This window comes from Argiope bruennichi, chromosome 6 (genome assembly GCF_947563725.1).
Source record: "Argiope bruennichi chromosome 6, qqArgBrue1.1, whole genome shotgun sequence".
Taxonomy (NCBI): Eukaryota; Metazoa; Arthropoda; class Arachnida; order Araneae; family Araneidae; genus Argiope; species Argiope bruennichi.
Window position 1 is genome coordinate 20635843 of NC_079156.1, and position 17289 is coordinate 20653131.

General features: G+C 28.4%; 1 protein-coding gene across 3 annotated transcripts in view; it reads left to right on the plus strand.

Annotated features, from left to right (window-relative positions):
• LOC129971375 (tumor protein p53-inducible protein 11-like) overlaps positions 1-17289 on the plus strand; it is a 404928-nt gene that overhangs the window by 216301 nt on the left and 171338 nt on the right. For all 3 annotated transcript variants that reach the window (XM_056085081.1, XM_056085083.1, XM_056085082.1), the window contains exon 2: positions 2219-2307. In XM_056085081.1, coding sequence (XP_055941056.1) covers positions 2249-2307 — 59 coding nt within the window. In that variant the 5' untranslated portion in view covers positions 2219-2248. The remainder of the gene's footprint in view (positions 1-2218; positions 2308-17289) is intronic.

Consider the following 17289-nt stretch of genomic DNA (forward strand, 5'->3'; position numbering starts at 1 on the left):
GTGTTCTCAATAGATTGAAACAAAAATATAAATAGTTGCATTTTTGACTTATCGCATTTATATGTTTCTGAAAGAACGGACCGACAGTCTGTCAACCTCTAGTTTGTTTTGGCTCAGAATTTGAAAAAAGTTTCTACATTGTACGTTTAAAATCTGTGCACCGAATCTTATCCATCTGGCTCTCATCTTTTTGAGATTATCGTGATAAATTTTATACGAAGAACCAGACCGACAGACAGACATCTTCTCAATGCAATATGCTCAGCATTTGGTAGAAATCTGCACATTTGATGTAACGACTGCATACCGAATTTCATCCATCTAGCTCAAAACTGTGTCACAGACAGACCTTTTTTAAAAATGTGTTTTTCGAATTCAGGGAAACGTGGAAATTCGATAAAATCTCTAGTTTGCATTTTATTATTACTATTTTATTAATGATTAGTGTACTTACGGGTATACGAAGTATACTAGATAGTAAAAACGAATATTTAGTGCGAAAAATAAATCATATATATGTCATTTTAATTTGTTTTATATTATTACTTAATTTTCAGAAATCCAATTTCGTTTAAGTCTGAATCACATTACGATTACGCAGAAGGAAAAAGCAAGTGACGTCAGTATAAGATATTTGGTATTAATGCATTTCCTAGACAATATCTTTCTTTTAATGGATAAAAAGGTTCTTTTTCGGGAAATATATTAATCATAATTCGAATGGCTGTCTAGTGATGCCATAAATATTATATCGGCAAATGTTATTCTAAATTTCGACCTTCACTACAAAAAAATTGACTGGCTTCTAGTCTATCCAGTTCAATTTTTGAATCACCATTTTTTTCCTACACATGGAGGGAAGACGGACAGAGAAAATCAAGTATTATATAATAGATTAGCCCAAAATTTTGTATTTATTTTCAGATTTTATTCTAAAACTCATTCAAATTTTATCCACGTAGTTCTCAGTGCTTTTGATTATTACGTTATCATACGCAAGTATAGGCATATTGATTTCCGTTTAACATATTTCATTCACAAACATATAAAAACAATTGTGTAATTTTTGTATGAAAACTTAGTGCCGAATATCATCAGTCTAACTTGCTCCATCGCTGAGTTATCCTGTCCATGCGGAAATTGAATACCGCCTCATTTTTGCTTTAAAATTTCTGTATGAATCTATGTTGTTGTATAGTTTTAAATTTATATTGCTTAAAAACACGACGGATATTTTATTTAGTTTTTCCGTTTACTTCACCTAATTCACTGACAACTACTCTTTTTCATCTTTTTTGCGTTTGTACCCAATGTTCGCTGCTAAAAATGATTTCCTCTGTATCCCTGATCAGACCTTTAAATTTACAAATGATCTTTTGGAACACCCTGTGAATGAAACAAATGTACAATAAAAAAAACCAAGACAATTATCAAGTTTAAAAATTGTCTTAAAGGAAAAAAAGTAATATAAAGAAAGTCAATTCCTACTTAGGTTAGCGAAGAAAATTTTTATTTTAGTTACTTTTTATTCAATAATTACAATTAATATAAATATGTATATACATATGACAGAATCACAATATTAAGTGTCAAAATTTCTTTTTTCACTGTATTGCAGAAAGTCCTTTATAAATAATTGTCATTCATTTTTTTAAGTTAGAAAAAATTCTCTCTCTCACACACATACTTTCTCTCTCTCTCTCTCTCTCATTAATTTATTCACATGTTTCATTTTCCATTTTGTTTCCTCCTTAACTCAGACTAGAACCCGGAATGAAAAAAGAATCTGAAAAAGAAATTTTTTTTCAGCGATCTACACGCTTCGCCACTAACGGTATTTATTCCTAAATTTATATCCTGCTAAATATCTTATATAAGAGGATTTTTTTTCTCACATATAAAACTAAAATTAATTAAATTTAATTAATGAATTAATATTTGAATAAACTGTATAAACATCAAGTGTCATCCACTACAAGTTTAAAAAAAATGTATTTGAACTTGAGTGGATGAATAAAAAATATTTTATTAACGATTGAAAATTTGAACAAGATATATAAATATATATACGGAGAGTGTGAACTAATAGTAGGAATTGAAAAAAATTAGGTCATGGTAAATATATATTTACTAAAAAACGGAAAATAAACATTTCTTTTTGTAATTCATTATAAAATTTAATGAATATTTGTTACATGTCTCTCGTTTTGTTTTTTAGTGAGCAAATATTGGATATACATAAATCATTATGGAAGATTCGTTCTTGAAGGATACATTGGATGAGCCCCAACCGTCAGCAACGTACAGGTAAGTTTTTTTACTATGTAGAACGTCCTAAAAAGGGCTTATACGTTTCGAATAACTTCATTCAAACATTAAATGATATTGATCGAAATGTGTTTGTTTAAATTTGTTAATCCGTCAGCTGCCATAATTCCCGTTTAAGGATTTTGTAATTTTATGTTCACCAGAGGGCGCCAAAAATACATTTGGCACATCTGACAGTTTAATTTCATTCCATATATATGTGACTCAGTCAATATTATGTGTAGTAGAAAGGGTGTATTTTGTGCTGCGTTTCTTTATGACAAGCGAACTGATTTGAATTTCTTCTGTAAAAACTGAACGGAACAGATTTGCCATATTTGAAGCATTGTATTTTTGGTTTGGTTTTTATATTATAATAAAATGCCTTACACAAATATGTAATTTAGAAATTACAGTAACGAGCTGTTTTTAACTCAATCGTTTTTTTTTTTTTTTTTTAATGAAATGATTTCATTGGTCATTTTGTAATGATTCCCTTTTTCAAAAATTTCAAATATTTTCAAAACGAAACATAATTTGAATATAATTATATTGTTAAAAAACTCTTTGTGTATCATTTTTCCATCCAAAAATTAAAAAGAAAAGATTTGGCAAATAATGAGTTAATGCATTAATAACTAGCCATCGCTTTTAGGGAATAATCAAGTATAGAAAAAGAAAATTAGTAGGCACATGCGCAAATGGGAATCTAATGAATGTAGAAGAACACGGAATAGAACGATCTGGTTGGAGGGGGTTTGAATCAGAAAAATGACTTTAGAAACGAAAATCTGTATTATTAAAAAGGTTGAAATTACATAAAATATGAAAAAAAGATTCGTGTAAATATTTTAAAGGGTTCTAGAAATCTTTGTCATCTTGTAAACTTGTGTAAAACAAAATGCCTTTAATTACTTATAGTAGAACTGCTAAAGTTAATATTTCTCGATGTAAAATCTGTGTCCAAGTAATACTGAGTTTGCCGCTATGCATTTCTAATGTTTGAGGAGTAAGGGTTTGAATAGTAACTATGATATACTGAATTAAAATCGCTGCAAGGCATCTGATACAAAAAAAAAAAATTCCATAGCGCTACATAAAAGAAATCTAACAGGTATTTTGAAAACCGCATGGTATGATTGCTACGTGAAGTTTTCTCATTAAATCATTCTGAGGCCATATACAACGCCATCTATCGGATTCTGAAAAATAACATATCGTGAAATAAAATGTGATAAACCATGTTATTAATATCTGCATCTAAGAAATGCCATTATTCTGAATTATTTTTTTTTTTTTTGCATAATTCTGCAATATATCCAAGAATTCTTGGATAGTAGAATAAGCATGTTTATAAGAAATGTCCATTAAGACTGAAGAACCAATTCGACGAACGAAGTCGCTGAATTCTGTTAAGAGACAATCATAGAGAATAGATAACATTGATTTTCCATCATTCTTCTGGTTTTTATTCAGATGTCTTTTATGGGTACGGCGGAAGATATGAGATGGGGGGGGGGGTGATAAGTCACATGTTGATAGCTCAAGGTTAGTTACAATAAAAAAAAAATGAGAGCAAACATTGGAAGAAGATACGCCCAAATGCCAAATAAGATGCTGAACGATGCAAGCAATTCGGTGGGCGTTATCATCAATGTCTAGACAATATCATCTGTGTCTAGACAACAATTCGTACTAGACCATTTCATATTTCTGATAAGAAATTGCAATTTTATTAATTAATTTGTATTACACAATTTTAATGTATTTCATTTATTGTTTTGTAATAGCTATTGATATTTTGTCTACATATTTTATTTAACCCTCGACCTGAAAAGCTTCATTATTTTCCTTATCCATATACTGCAAATATGGTAATGGTAACCAATGTATACATTATGTCCATAATTCTAATAAACTATCGGCTAATGATTAAAATCACCTAATCCATCTAGACCTGTTTAATTCATTTATATATATTTAATTCAAATAATTTAAATTCATTGTTCATCGTCACTTAACATGCGTTTTAAAAAATAGACGTTTTAAATATTTCTTGGCTGTAAACCACAGATTTAATATTTTGAGTTCATTCTTTTTTCTTTTTTTTTTGCAATAAAGGGAAACATTCAAATATTGATTTTTTTAAAAAGATAAACACTTATGAAGTAATTGTTGGTGTAAATCGATATATAAAATAGTTTCAAAGTTTCTTACAGTTGCATAATTGTATTATTGGTCTTTGCAACAACAATATTTACCTCGTCATTTAATATTTATTTTAAAAACTGGTCATTTCAAATATGTCTAGGGTGACTCGGATATTTAATACGCTATATTCATTGACATTTTCAAATGGAGGAGGAACGCTTTTTTAAAAATTACAGCTTTTACAATGCTTGAAAAGGGAATTTGGAAAACATTTATAATATTATGTGCAGAAATTTGAAAAACATTTTGTTATCAAAAATTTTGAGTTGATCAAACGAATATTTTATAATTTTTTTGAATGAAAGATAAGTAGAAAGGAGTTTTTTAAAGAAAATTCTGACGACTGAAGTTTATTAATCATCACGTTGTTTGTCCATATGTCTATCTGTGATCGTCTATATCTTTTTTCCCATCGTGAAATAAAAAAAAAAAAAATTGATGAAAATTTTCTGTTTATTATTCTATTTTAAAATGAATTCAGATCAAATAGTTTTACATTAATTTATGCACAACTTGCACAAAAAAAAAGGTGATTAAAAAGTCAAATTATAAAATTTCATGAATATTCTAACTAAAAAAAATTATTAAAAAAATGGATCTAAACTGTTCTTGCAAATCTCAATTATGTGTTTGAACTAACCTAATTTACAGCTTACTAATATTAATTTTGATATCTTTGGCTATGGTGCCATGAATTTGATGTAATTTTATGTTTCTTACAAATTCATCATTTAAGTCCAGGAGAATCGCATATTTTTAGTATCGATAACGCACATATAGATGCAGTTTAAAATTCGGAACACAAGTCTATAAAAGGGCAGATGGCTTACAATAACTGCATCTGTAGGAAAATTATTTTAAATTGCTGTTTTAATTAGAATGTTGTGAGATGTCAAAGCCACGTCCTTGCATTACCTATTATCTGCATTTAAAATATGTTTATTTAAACATATTTTAAATAAACAAAATTTTAGTAAAAAATCAAAATTATATTGATTAATTAAGTAGAACAAATTGTCATTAGTTATTTTTCTCATGTGAAATACATTATCAGAAAATATGACTTTTTGCTTATTTATATCTTCAAACTAACAATTTAAAATGATAAACACTTGTGAAGTAAGAGTTGGGGCAAATCGATATTTAAAATGGTTTCGTAATTTCCCATTGCATAGATTTTTTTTTCGGAATAAAGTTACATTCTTTTCTTACATTATATTTTAATTATAATATCTAAGAATAAAATAAATAAACATAAATATTTTAAATATATAAATATTTTATAATATTTCTCGAAAACATGATTAGTGATTATTGTGATTTGATTTTTTGTAAATCTATGATTGATATATGAACTAATATACGAATTTTTTACGATTGTACTAATATGTGATCTTGTGGTGAGTAAAATATTCGCCACTAGATGGAGACACTAGGCTTATGATTTACTTTCATGACTTGTATCTTAATATGTGAATATATTATATCATAATATATAGAAAAACGAAAGAGAAAATTCTATTTTAGGCAAAAGAAAAAAAAATATTTTGCAAAAAGCTGGGACTATATTATGTTTTCATCACATAAAATTTGATTTCATATGCTACTTTAATCTATAAATATTTGTCAGGATGTCGCTTTAGAAGACGCAATGAGAAGAGTGACTATTTAAGATGAAACTTTCTTTTCAAATTTTCTATTTTAATTTTCAAAAATAGTAGATTTGTATATTTTATTCTAATGTTTAATTTTTTATTATATTCAATTAATCCGTTAAAATTTCAAATTAGGGCTAATTCTCTCAAAATTAACATTTGCATACATCGGTATTACGTGCTGCCATCTTTCGGACATTCCTAAAGTTTTTTTGCGTCCATGAAAATTCGGAAATTAAAACAATCTTATTATTTTCAAAATTTTTATCAGCAAATATTGGAAAAAAAAAATAATAAATACATAAAATAAAGTGCTTTTTAGAAACTGTCATATCTGTAAGGCTTTTCATAACCAAATTTTGTTAAAAAAAATATCTCTAAAGGGGAAAAAAATTAGGGGGATGGTGGAACCCTTTTAATTATCACTTCAGTTTTTAATTAACCGTCATCAATATTATTATTATATAAAGAGGAATATTAGTTTGCGGATATTATATGGTGGATTACTTAAAAAAATCCAATTATCATTTCATACTCCGAAAATGAATGTGTAAAAAAAATATTAATATGAAAAAGAGAAGAAAATATAATTTAAGATACGACGACCTTAAAAAAGTTTTTTGCTTTCTTCGTATGATTCTTGTTTTATAAGAAAATGGATATAACAGTTTTTTCTATTTTAACTAAACCATTAAAATTATATATTTTTAATCATTAGAAAAAAAATTTACCCGAAATTTATTGTTTTCCCGTTATAACTTAAAACATTAGCTCTTTTAGAAAAATATATAGACTTTAAAGCCCGCGTACAAATACATTTCCTTTTAGCCTGATGTGGCGTCAGAGATTAGCTGTTGCCATAGAAAGTAAAGCTTACTTTTCATAGCTGATAGTCAAAATGGGCTCCATTTCTTAATTATGATATTAAAGATATCAGTAATTTTAGTTTTGTCACCGCTTCTAAAAATGATTTCATACTTATATTATTGCTAAAATTTAAAAATTTTGTAATTTTATAGCTTTATTTAGCTCATCTTCTATTTGCTCGTATAAGAATGAATACGAATGTAAAGTAAGTTTCATTGTCTTATAAAATACACCCGATTACGAAAAACTTTAAGAAATATTCTATATACATTTATTTCGATTTTTTTCCTACACTCTAATTTACACATTAAAATGAATTATTATGCTATCTGCATAAATCTTATTGTCTTATTTAAGCTTTACTATTAAAATTGACAGGAAAATAATAATAAAAAAAATATATAAGATTTTTTTTTTTGAAACTGCAATTAAAACTTTCCTAAACGTAACTAATTGAAAATTACGTAACTAATTCTGTAATGCAAAGTATAGCATTATAGAAGGGATTTAAAATCATAGGTTTCGAGATCGTTCGATGATTGTGTGTTCGTTTTATTATTAGATTTCAGAGATATTATGAAAATATGGAAGAAAGTAATTAAAAAATATTAATTCGAAATCTCACTTGATTATAAAATCGTCGAATTTCCAGAAATGCGTCGATGCCAATACCGTGTAACATAATCCTTTCAAAAAAATTTGCAGCATTACAAGTGAGAAAACGAATTTTTTTTTTTTTATTTCACAATGCGAACGTCTTGCAATACATGTGTGTGTACTTTTAAAAATAAGAAGAAATCAATTCCATTCTGAAAACTTTTGTTTTAACAGAATAGGATATTCGGAGACGTTTTCATAGATTTGTTTTCTAATTTTTCTACAATATTTCTTTTTTAGAAAGAAATTTGCATTCATATATGTCTTTCAATAAATTTTGGAGCAATTAAAAAATAGAAAGATTCAGACGGGCATGAAGTTACACTCTATATAGTCTAAGAAATTTTTTAAATTTTATCATGACAATCATTTAAAACACTTTAAAAAAATTAAGTGTTCTTAACAGCAATATTTTCAAAATATTCGAGCTATAAAAATTATTTGATATTGTTTACTATACAAATCAAATATGAATCTATCAATGAAAATAAATCCCAAGGGGGGGATCAAATATAGGAATGAGAAACTTCTCATCCCATGTCTGATTCACACCACCGTGGTAAGTACAGAAATGGTGTGGAGTTAGCTACCCCCTATTGATGACGGAACGTACTTCCTATGGGAAAAGTTGTATCATGACTGATGATGGCCCTTAAGATTCAACCAAAGTTTTCTCTAAGCTGTCGCGGTGTTCTGATCATCCAGATTTATGTTTCTGCCTTCGGACAGGTCGGAGTAGCTGTTTATGTTCTGAATATTAAACAAGATCAGAGTTATATCAGATCGTTTGATTTAAAGAAAGAAAGAATTCTGATTTTTAAAAAATTATTTTGAATTTCTCTTCACATATAATAATTTTTGTGAACAACGATTCTGGACCACGACGAAGGCCAACAGATAATTTTCTTGGCCCATTATCAATCTTTTGATCTGTAAGAGAATACTTTTATCTACCCGCTTTCTGCACTAATGCACTTCTTTTCCTGTTAATGCAGGTAAACATGTTACCTAATCGAATGCAGGTAAACATGTATGAAAAAAAAGGATTTCCAAAAACAAAATATTTAATTTTATTATTTTGTAGAGTCATTGTTAAGATTTGCCATTAATACTGTTAGGTCTTCGATTTTGTATCGAAGTCCTACTATTTATGAATGACATGTTCTCAAGACAGCTCTTGCAATTTTTATATCATGTTATATAGAAAATATTATTCTTTTAACGTGATATATGAAAATAAAATAAATAAATAAAACCACTCATAAAAATCTTTCCTTGACAATACAATTTTTATTTAAATTTTTAGGATTTTTTAAAAAACTTTTTTTCGACTGATAGGAACATGAACTTCTGAAACATTTTATACATTCGCTTTTTAAAAAAAATTCATTCCTTCTCCTGAGAGCAAATTATTTTTTAGGGTAGTTGGCAAAACTATTGTTAGAATGTTCTGTAAAGAAAATGGTTGTAGTTCTTTACATACCACGTTATTATGAAAACGTTTTCTTAGGATGAAGTTGCTGCATTACTATTAGATATTTTAACCTTTTAATAACGAATCGTTTTCCTCGTTATTAAATTATAAACATCTTCTCTTATCCGAAACTTCCTATACAGTTGTTAAAGGGTTAAAATGTTGTATGGAATCTCAATTGTTGAATTCGATTTTTTGAAAATAATCGAATTCATTTCTCTGTTTGGTAAAATATTTAATTTTATATATTAATTATAAAAAGTGTATATGCGGGTGGCATCACTGATTTGATCAAGGAAAGAAACAAATCAGTTTTCATTTTATAATTCCATTTTGTCCTGCTTGATGCTACTATCCGCTCTTAATTTAATATCATAACAAATTATATACAGAAAAGGTTATCAACATATTTTAGCATCATGGCGGGCTAATTAATAAAGTTTTTTCTGTCGTTCCCGAAACAATATCATATTCCACACATAACATCTATAATATTTTGAAAGATATTGAATAAGATAATAAATCATCATTTATTTTTTAATTTTGCGAATATTATTTTGTTATCATGGTTCACTGATTTTCTAGAAAATCAGACAAATCATTAAGATTCCTGTCTTGAAGAAATGATCCCCATGGAGAAATTTATACCAGAAATAGAACTGAATAAACAAAATCTGTGCCTATATTTATTCACTGATGCGGCAGCCATCTTTCTTCCTTTTTTGAAAGAATAAATAACTTTCTTTCCGCGTCCAAACTTCGTGAAGAAAACTGAATCTGTAAATCAACACAATCCACGAGCCAACCCAGGAATGAAATTCTTGAACTGTGAAAAGAAACTGTCACTGATTTTTCTTGGTAACGGTATAAAAAAAGTTTTGACTTCGGGTTTCTTTTTTTTTATTTTGATTATTATTCAAATTCCTACTCGTGTGCTGAGCTGGCAACTGAATCGAGAAACAGTTGCCATTCTTTGACGGAAAAGAATGGGGAAAAAAAATCTTCGCTCTTTATTCGGATGTCAAACGATATATGCGAATTGGATTTATTATCGTGGAAGAAGAAAAGCGAATAAATATAGAAGAGAATAAAGGAATTGTGGAATGCAAAACAGATAGAGTGTCACATCTATCAAACTCTATAATATTTTGAAATCATTTGGAATAAAAAAAAAATATTCTCTGATACATTTCAAAAAAATATTTATGCAAAAAAAAAAAAAACCTTTAAGAAGGCACGTAGCATTTGAAAGCTGATATACTATCTCTGTAATTGGCATTTCTGATGTTGTCGAAAAGAGAAGAGAGAGAGAGAGAGAGAAAAAAAAAAGACCCAGGGAAAAATTTGTCCCCATAAATTCAAATAAAAAGAATGGGATTTCAAAAAATAATCCGGTATTTAGTTAGATTTTTATTATTTTTGTTTATAACGCATTCTTGTTTATATTCTTGTTTTATTCTTCTTCTTATATTCTTGTTTTATTATTCTTGTTATATTCTTGTTACATTCTTGTTTATTATTCTTCTTATATTCTTGTTATATTCTTGTTTATATTCTTGTTTTATTATTCTTGTTTATATTCTTGTTTATTCCTAATAAAGATGTAATTTTGGTGATCAGAACTTGGTAGAAATCACGTAATTTTGACTTATCTCTAAACAGTTCAAATGATGGCATTATGTCAAAATAACACTCACGTTGCTTCAAAAACGGATTTGATATTTGATATAACTATGCTAATAAACTAACTCGGATCGGAATGATAATAAAGCAAATTTCCTCGCATATGTTTTATATTATATACATTAAACAATATAAAATAATTTTTTGATTTTTTTATATTATCGTATTTTAGATTAATTATATTTTAGAATAACAGGATAAAATTTCTCAGAAGTAAATTGTATTTTCGATGGTATGATGCAGAAATTTGAAGAGAGTTTTCTGGTTCAAGTATGGTTTTCGTTATCTAAATATAGTTCGAAATGACACGACCGCTCTCAAATGAGCTCTCTTATTTATTTAAAGAGACGGTTGATCTAACTAAACTGTGAATATAATTAATAACTAATTTATCCATAGTTGACTAATTTCCAAAAAGAGACTCACAATCCAATAATTTAATATTTAAATTGTATTTTAAAAATGCGCCTTTTCAACAGATTTTTTTTAACAATATTTATTTTTATCTGTGGGAGAAATATTGATATTGTGGCGGATTTGCGATGAGCGAGGATAGAACTTGGGACCATGTAGTTCGCAATCCAGTAACATGACCACGATACAAAAGCAATTGCTCGGGTAGCGTAGCTGTTAACTGGCTTATAAGCTTTCACTACAATCTCATCATAAGTAACTCTAGCGAACCAGCGGGAGTGGTATCAACAAACTTTCTCGCCTACTCTCTAATAAATGTATTATTCCAGAGAATGCCTTGTATGGCACTGGCGCACAATAGTTACGAAATATTAATCTTGGTCGTGAATTTAGTTGCGCTATTGAATCTATCGTGTGATCCGTGACGAGTTATTTGGCAGTTGATCTCTGGTATGCAGTTAATATTACCTTAAAATCGAATTTGCGTTTTAGTTGCGTTTTTCCAATCTGATTGAAAGAAAAATTTGACACAAAACTGCACTTGAAGTCACAAAATCCCATACCAAATTTGATATTTTTAAGTCATTGCGTTTACATGTTTCTAAAAGTTTGACAGACGACCCAATCCATTGCTGGATTTTGCTCAAAATTCTGGTATGTATCTACATTATACATTTTAAATTTGTGTACAGAATTTTATTCATCTAAGTCGCTTCGTTTTGTAGTCATCATGTTAATTTTATAGATTATATTCGAACAGTCGAACAGACAGACTTCCTCTGAATAGATTTTACTCGAAATTCGATAGAAATCTACATATTTGGTATAAAAACCGTATATTTGAATTTCAACCGTCTGGCTCACAGCGTTTTTGAGTTATGTTTGTGAAAGACAGGCAGACGGACATTTTCCAAAAATGTCGTCAAACTCAGTGAAGTTTTAAAAATGGTAATTAGTCAAAATCTTGAATTCTAATTTTTTTTTATTGCAATAATTTTCTACATATACAAAAAGATAAAAAGGAAGGAAAAAAACCCTCGAAGAACAATTTCCAATGAAATATGTCCCAAAGACGCATGAATGCAGCGTCAAAAATTTGGAAAGCACCCCGAATTGGGCGCTTGTTTTGTGACGAGGCTTAGAAGAGAGAGGACTGAAGAAAATGACATTATCTCCAAACACGAACCTCCGGACTATTATCATGGAAAAGAGTTTCACCCACTTTCCTCATAAATATAAATTCCTGTCGCCTCCGGGAGAGAGATAGGATTTCGTTCTTCGCGTATTTCATTCTTGAGAACACCTCGGACGCCATTTTTTACGCCGCCAGAAGAACTTATTAAGAATTGATTGCGGCGAGGGTTTGCAAATTTCGTGAAGAAGTGACGCTTTCTCCCTTGAGTTGAGTTCTTTAGATGAATCGCAAAATTATGAACGTCATGTAAAATACAAACATATAAACCAGTTTGGTTGGCATTTTAGTAAATGAATTTTGTCGTGGGGATTAGCTTTCGATAATGAATGAAATGATTCTAAAAACATTTTTAATGCCAGACGAACTTACAAATAACTTTTTGGAAAGTTCTGAGAAATTCACGAAGAAACAGAGCTTTCTATTTTAATAGACTTTCTAAAGAGGAATTGCATTATTAGAAACATATGCAAAGCAGAAACGTAGAAGAATGCAGAAAAAATTTCTGTGTTATAATATTTCATATAACATTAAAAATAATAAGTAGATTTAATATCTATATATTTACAGTAGCCTTGAGATTCCGGAAAATACTAATTTTAAATACATTTTTCTGTTAGGCTTTCAACAGATTTGTTGTGTGATAATTTTAATCTTTAATTAATCTTTAAGATAAATATTTAATCTTTAGATAAATCACTTTGTAAGTGTTCTTCAAATTTTGGTCATAAACGATCAAATATACTAGGTTTCAATGGAGGTATTGTACTGAATAATTAAATTACTAATATTTTATTAATAAAAGAAGCGAAAATATTTTCTTCTTATAAAACTCTGGGTATATCAGTATATTATAAATTCGAAAAAATAACAACAATAACAATAAATTTGATTAGTCGTACTCTAATCACTAAAGAGGAACGAATACAAATACTAAATACAAATACTCTAATACTAAAGTTAACGAATACAAATTATTCTATTGGAAAGATAAAATGCTGGTGAAAATTTATATAATGTCATATTCTGCCCGAAAAATCTTGTAATTTATATTCTAATGTACATCGTGATTTTATTTTACTAAGGAAATATTTTTTATTAATAAAATAATTTCATTTCATAAAATGCTGAATATATCAATCAATAAATTATAAATTCGAAAAAATAACAATATAAGTTCGATTAAATGTGTTCTAAAAATATTAATGAAATCGAGTTATTCCAGTGGAAATAGGAAATGTCAATAAATTATATAATCTGCTTCGAAAAAAAAATTGTAGTTCAAATTCTTTAATATCATGATTTTGTTTTACTAAAGAAATCTTGAGGCTGAAAAATCAATAGTATCAACAGTGAAGCATTTTTTTTCCTATTACGAGAGTAAACTTCAAATCACGTGAGAGATTTCAAAGTTAAAAATGTATATCTGTATCTAATGAACATAAATCAATTGTATTACTTTTGAACAGTGTAAACAATTGCGAAAAAATAAAGATTGCTCATTTTAGTAAAAAATGCATCCAATGTAATGAAATCTTTTGTTAACCAAAACTAGAATTCTCTTTAATTATTTTAACTGATTATCCAAAGAACATTCCAATGGATTCGAAAATGATATGTTATTAGATGCTAAATTAATTCTACCAGAAATAAGTTCGATGAGAAAAACCGATTTCCATTGGCGAATGAATTTTGGAATCTCTCGAGATTCTTACAATAAAAAAATGGTGTAGCTTCAAGACATTGTGAAGTAAATGTCTAATTTGATATTAAAAAAATGAAATGCAGAGATATCCAAATATTTCGTTAATAAAGTGGCATCATTTCATTCTCAATTCTGTTTTTTATACAAGATATTGATATTTCTAATCATTCTTCCTTTACGTATCGATATTATCTATTAAATAAATATAAATAATCTTAAAACGAAAAAGTAGTGTTCTTACACCAAAAATAATTAACAAACCACATATGATAGTAGTCTAATTCTTGAAAGGAGAATGAAAAAAATTTGCTTTCACTATCTACATTTCTTCTTTTTCTTTTTTTCGCCCCTGGCTAAAACCTGTTCACTCTGTATTAACTACGTTTATTGGAAAATGCATGTTTCGCTAAAGAAGCTCTATCTATTTTAATGCTTCATTGTCCCGCACATATTCAAACACAAAAAATAAACAACTAACGAATGCAAAATTTGTAGATAATATTGTTACAAATACCATCATGCCTAGCTATGGACAATATGGGGCATATAGTTCAATTAGCTGGATGTTGGAAAATGATGTTACATTCCATCAATATCTCAATAAAATGAAACGTAGGTAACAAAATTGTAGATATGTTGTACCCAAGTAGAAATTATAAACACGTCCAAGTGGCATATCACTAATTATATAAGAAAAATAACACCATCATTAGTGCTCAGCGTTTAACAAGTTACTAATTTCATTCTAAGCAAAACTCCAAAAAGATTAATTCATTTTCGCATCTCCAGCTTCTCTAACACTCCAAAATGGGCATCTATATCATTTAACTTTAACTTTCCGAAAGTGTGGGAATTCTCCTAAATATGAATGATTCTGATAATAATTGGGGAAAAAAATTAACCTTTTTTATCCAAAGTGACGCCGCTAGGGGCAACATTGTGTTGGATTATATATTAGGCTTAAAACATATATATTATTTTTTATTCAGACAACATAGATGGATTTTTACTGAGATCACAATTAGTAGTTTTAATTGCAATCAATATTACATACAGTAATAGTCAAAAACATTCGAACTCGAGATTTTGACGAATGTTCACGTTTTAGACCTCTCGAGTTCGAAAAACATTTTTGGAGAATGTCCGTCTGCCTATGATAGAAATAACTCAAACACGCTTTCAGAGCTGTACGATTGAAATTTTGTATAGGTCTTTACACCAAATTTGCAGATTTCAATGAAATTTTGAGTAAAATGTGTTAAGAGGAAGTCATCTGTCTGGCTGTTCGAATATAAGTTAACACAATAATTACCAAACGAAAATAAAAGATTGATAAAATTAGGTTCACAGATTTGACATCTATAGTATAGACACCCGTCATATTTTGAGCCAAATCCAACTGCGGGGTTCCCTGTCTGTCGGTCTGTACTTTCCCAAACATGTAAACGCGATAATCTAAAAATGTAATGACTTAAATATATCATTTTTTGGTATGGGATTTTGTGACTACGAACGTTTGTTTCAGTTGACACAAATTCCATTTTTGGGTATTATTAGCCGCATGGCAGGGATTAATCGCCAAATAACTCGCCAAGGATCACACCAGAGATTCTGTAAAAATGCTAAATTGAAGTGAAAAATGAATATTTTGCAACTATAGTACGCCAATGCTATGTAACGAGTTATCTGGAATGGCAAATTATGCTAGAAAATTTTACGGGGACCACTAAAAGAATTTAAGAAGAATTTAAAGAATTAAACTCTCAAATGTGACCAGCAAATCATTTATAAATATCTAATTAGATTTTGGACAGCAGAGGAACTTTAGGATGAAATGATATTTCTTCAAAGTGTATCAGTGTATTTAATAACATAGAAATTATATACTATTTTTGATATTTAGCAAATACTGATTTTTTTATCATTACTTATCAGAAGAGCGTAACCTTCTAATGGAGATAAATCAAATAATGCTTATTAAGAGATTAAACTTGTGTAAAGCTTAACAACTAATGAAAAGAACCAAAAAGAAATTTAATCCAAGTTCATTAATCTAAGAATTACGATTAAAGTATAGGATAAATGTAAAATAGATAAATAATTCATTTTTTAGAACGAGTCCTTTATTTCTTACGTTTACCTTATTATTTTCTAAACAAGCTTGAATTGACTCCATTTCTTTTTTTTAAAATGTTACGCATTCTTATATCACTTTCCTGCAATAAGACAGAACTATTTCTGTTGCCATTTACAGTTTCAATCATGGAACTAGTTTCTTCTCTTTTTTATTATAGAACAAGATAGAATATTTGTTGTGCCACTTATTTCAAATTCTTGAAGAATGTTCCAAAAAAAAGTTCTAGAAATTCATACGATAAATTTGATACAAATTTTATTGCAAGTCCTTTCAAAATAAATATATATGTACATATTTTCTTGTACTCTCTGTCTGTCGATTTTTTTCTTCGTTGTAGAAATTATGTTCTTATTTCTAAGTAGTTACTAAATATAAATCCGATCGTCTTTCTAAAACTTTAATTTCGAAGCCATTTGTTACGAGCCATTTTGTTTTTGAAGAACTTGTTCGAAATAAAACTCAATTTATTTTCCACAAAAATACCCAAAACTCTGTAATTCTTCCGAAATTGAGTTTTGGGACGCAATATCGATAAAAGCAAACTTGTTTTATTACATAAAAAGAATTGTTACTTTTTGAAGTAGATTAAAAATAAAGAGAAATACAGTTTTTCTTTCCTTTGCCAAAAAATATTCGCTATAATTTGCAGATATCTATATCTGTATTGAGATAAAAAATAAAATTTTTACTTACTCGTAAGCGAAATATAGAGAAATTACTGTAATGATCAAAGATTTGAACTCGAGATTTTGACGAATCTGAACGTTTTAGATTCCCGTGAGTTTGAAAAACGCATTTTTGGCATTATGCCTGTCTGTCTCTGTCCATTAAATTTCTGTCTATGGCAAAGATACTTCAATAATGGTTTCAGCTAGACGGATGAAATTCGATATATGGTTTTTTACATCAAATTTCTAGATATTTTATCAAATTTTGATGAAGATCCGTTCAGAGGAAGTCTATATGCCCGACTGTTCGAGTATGACA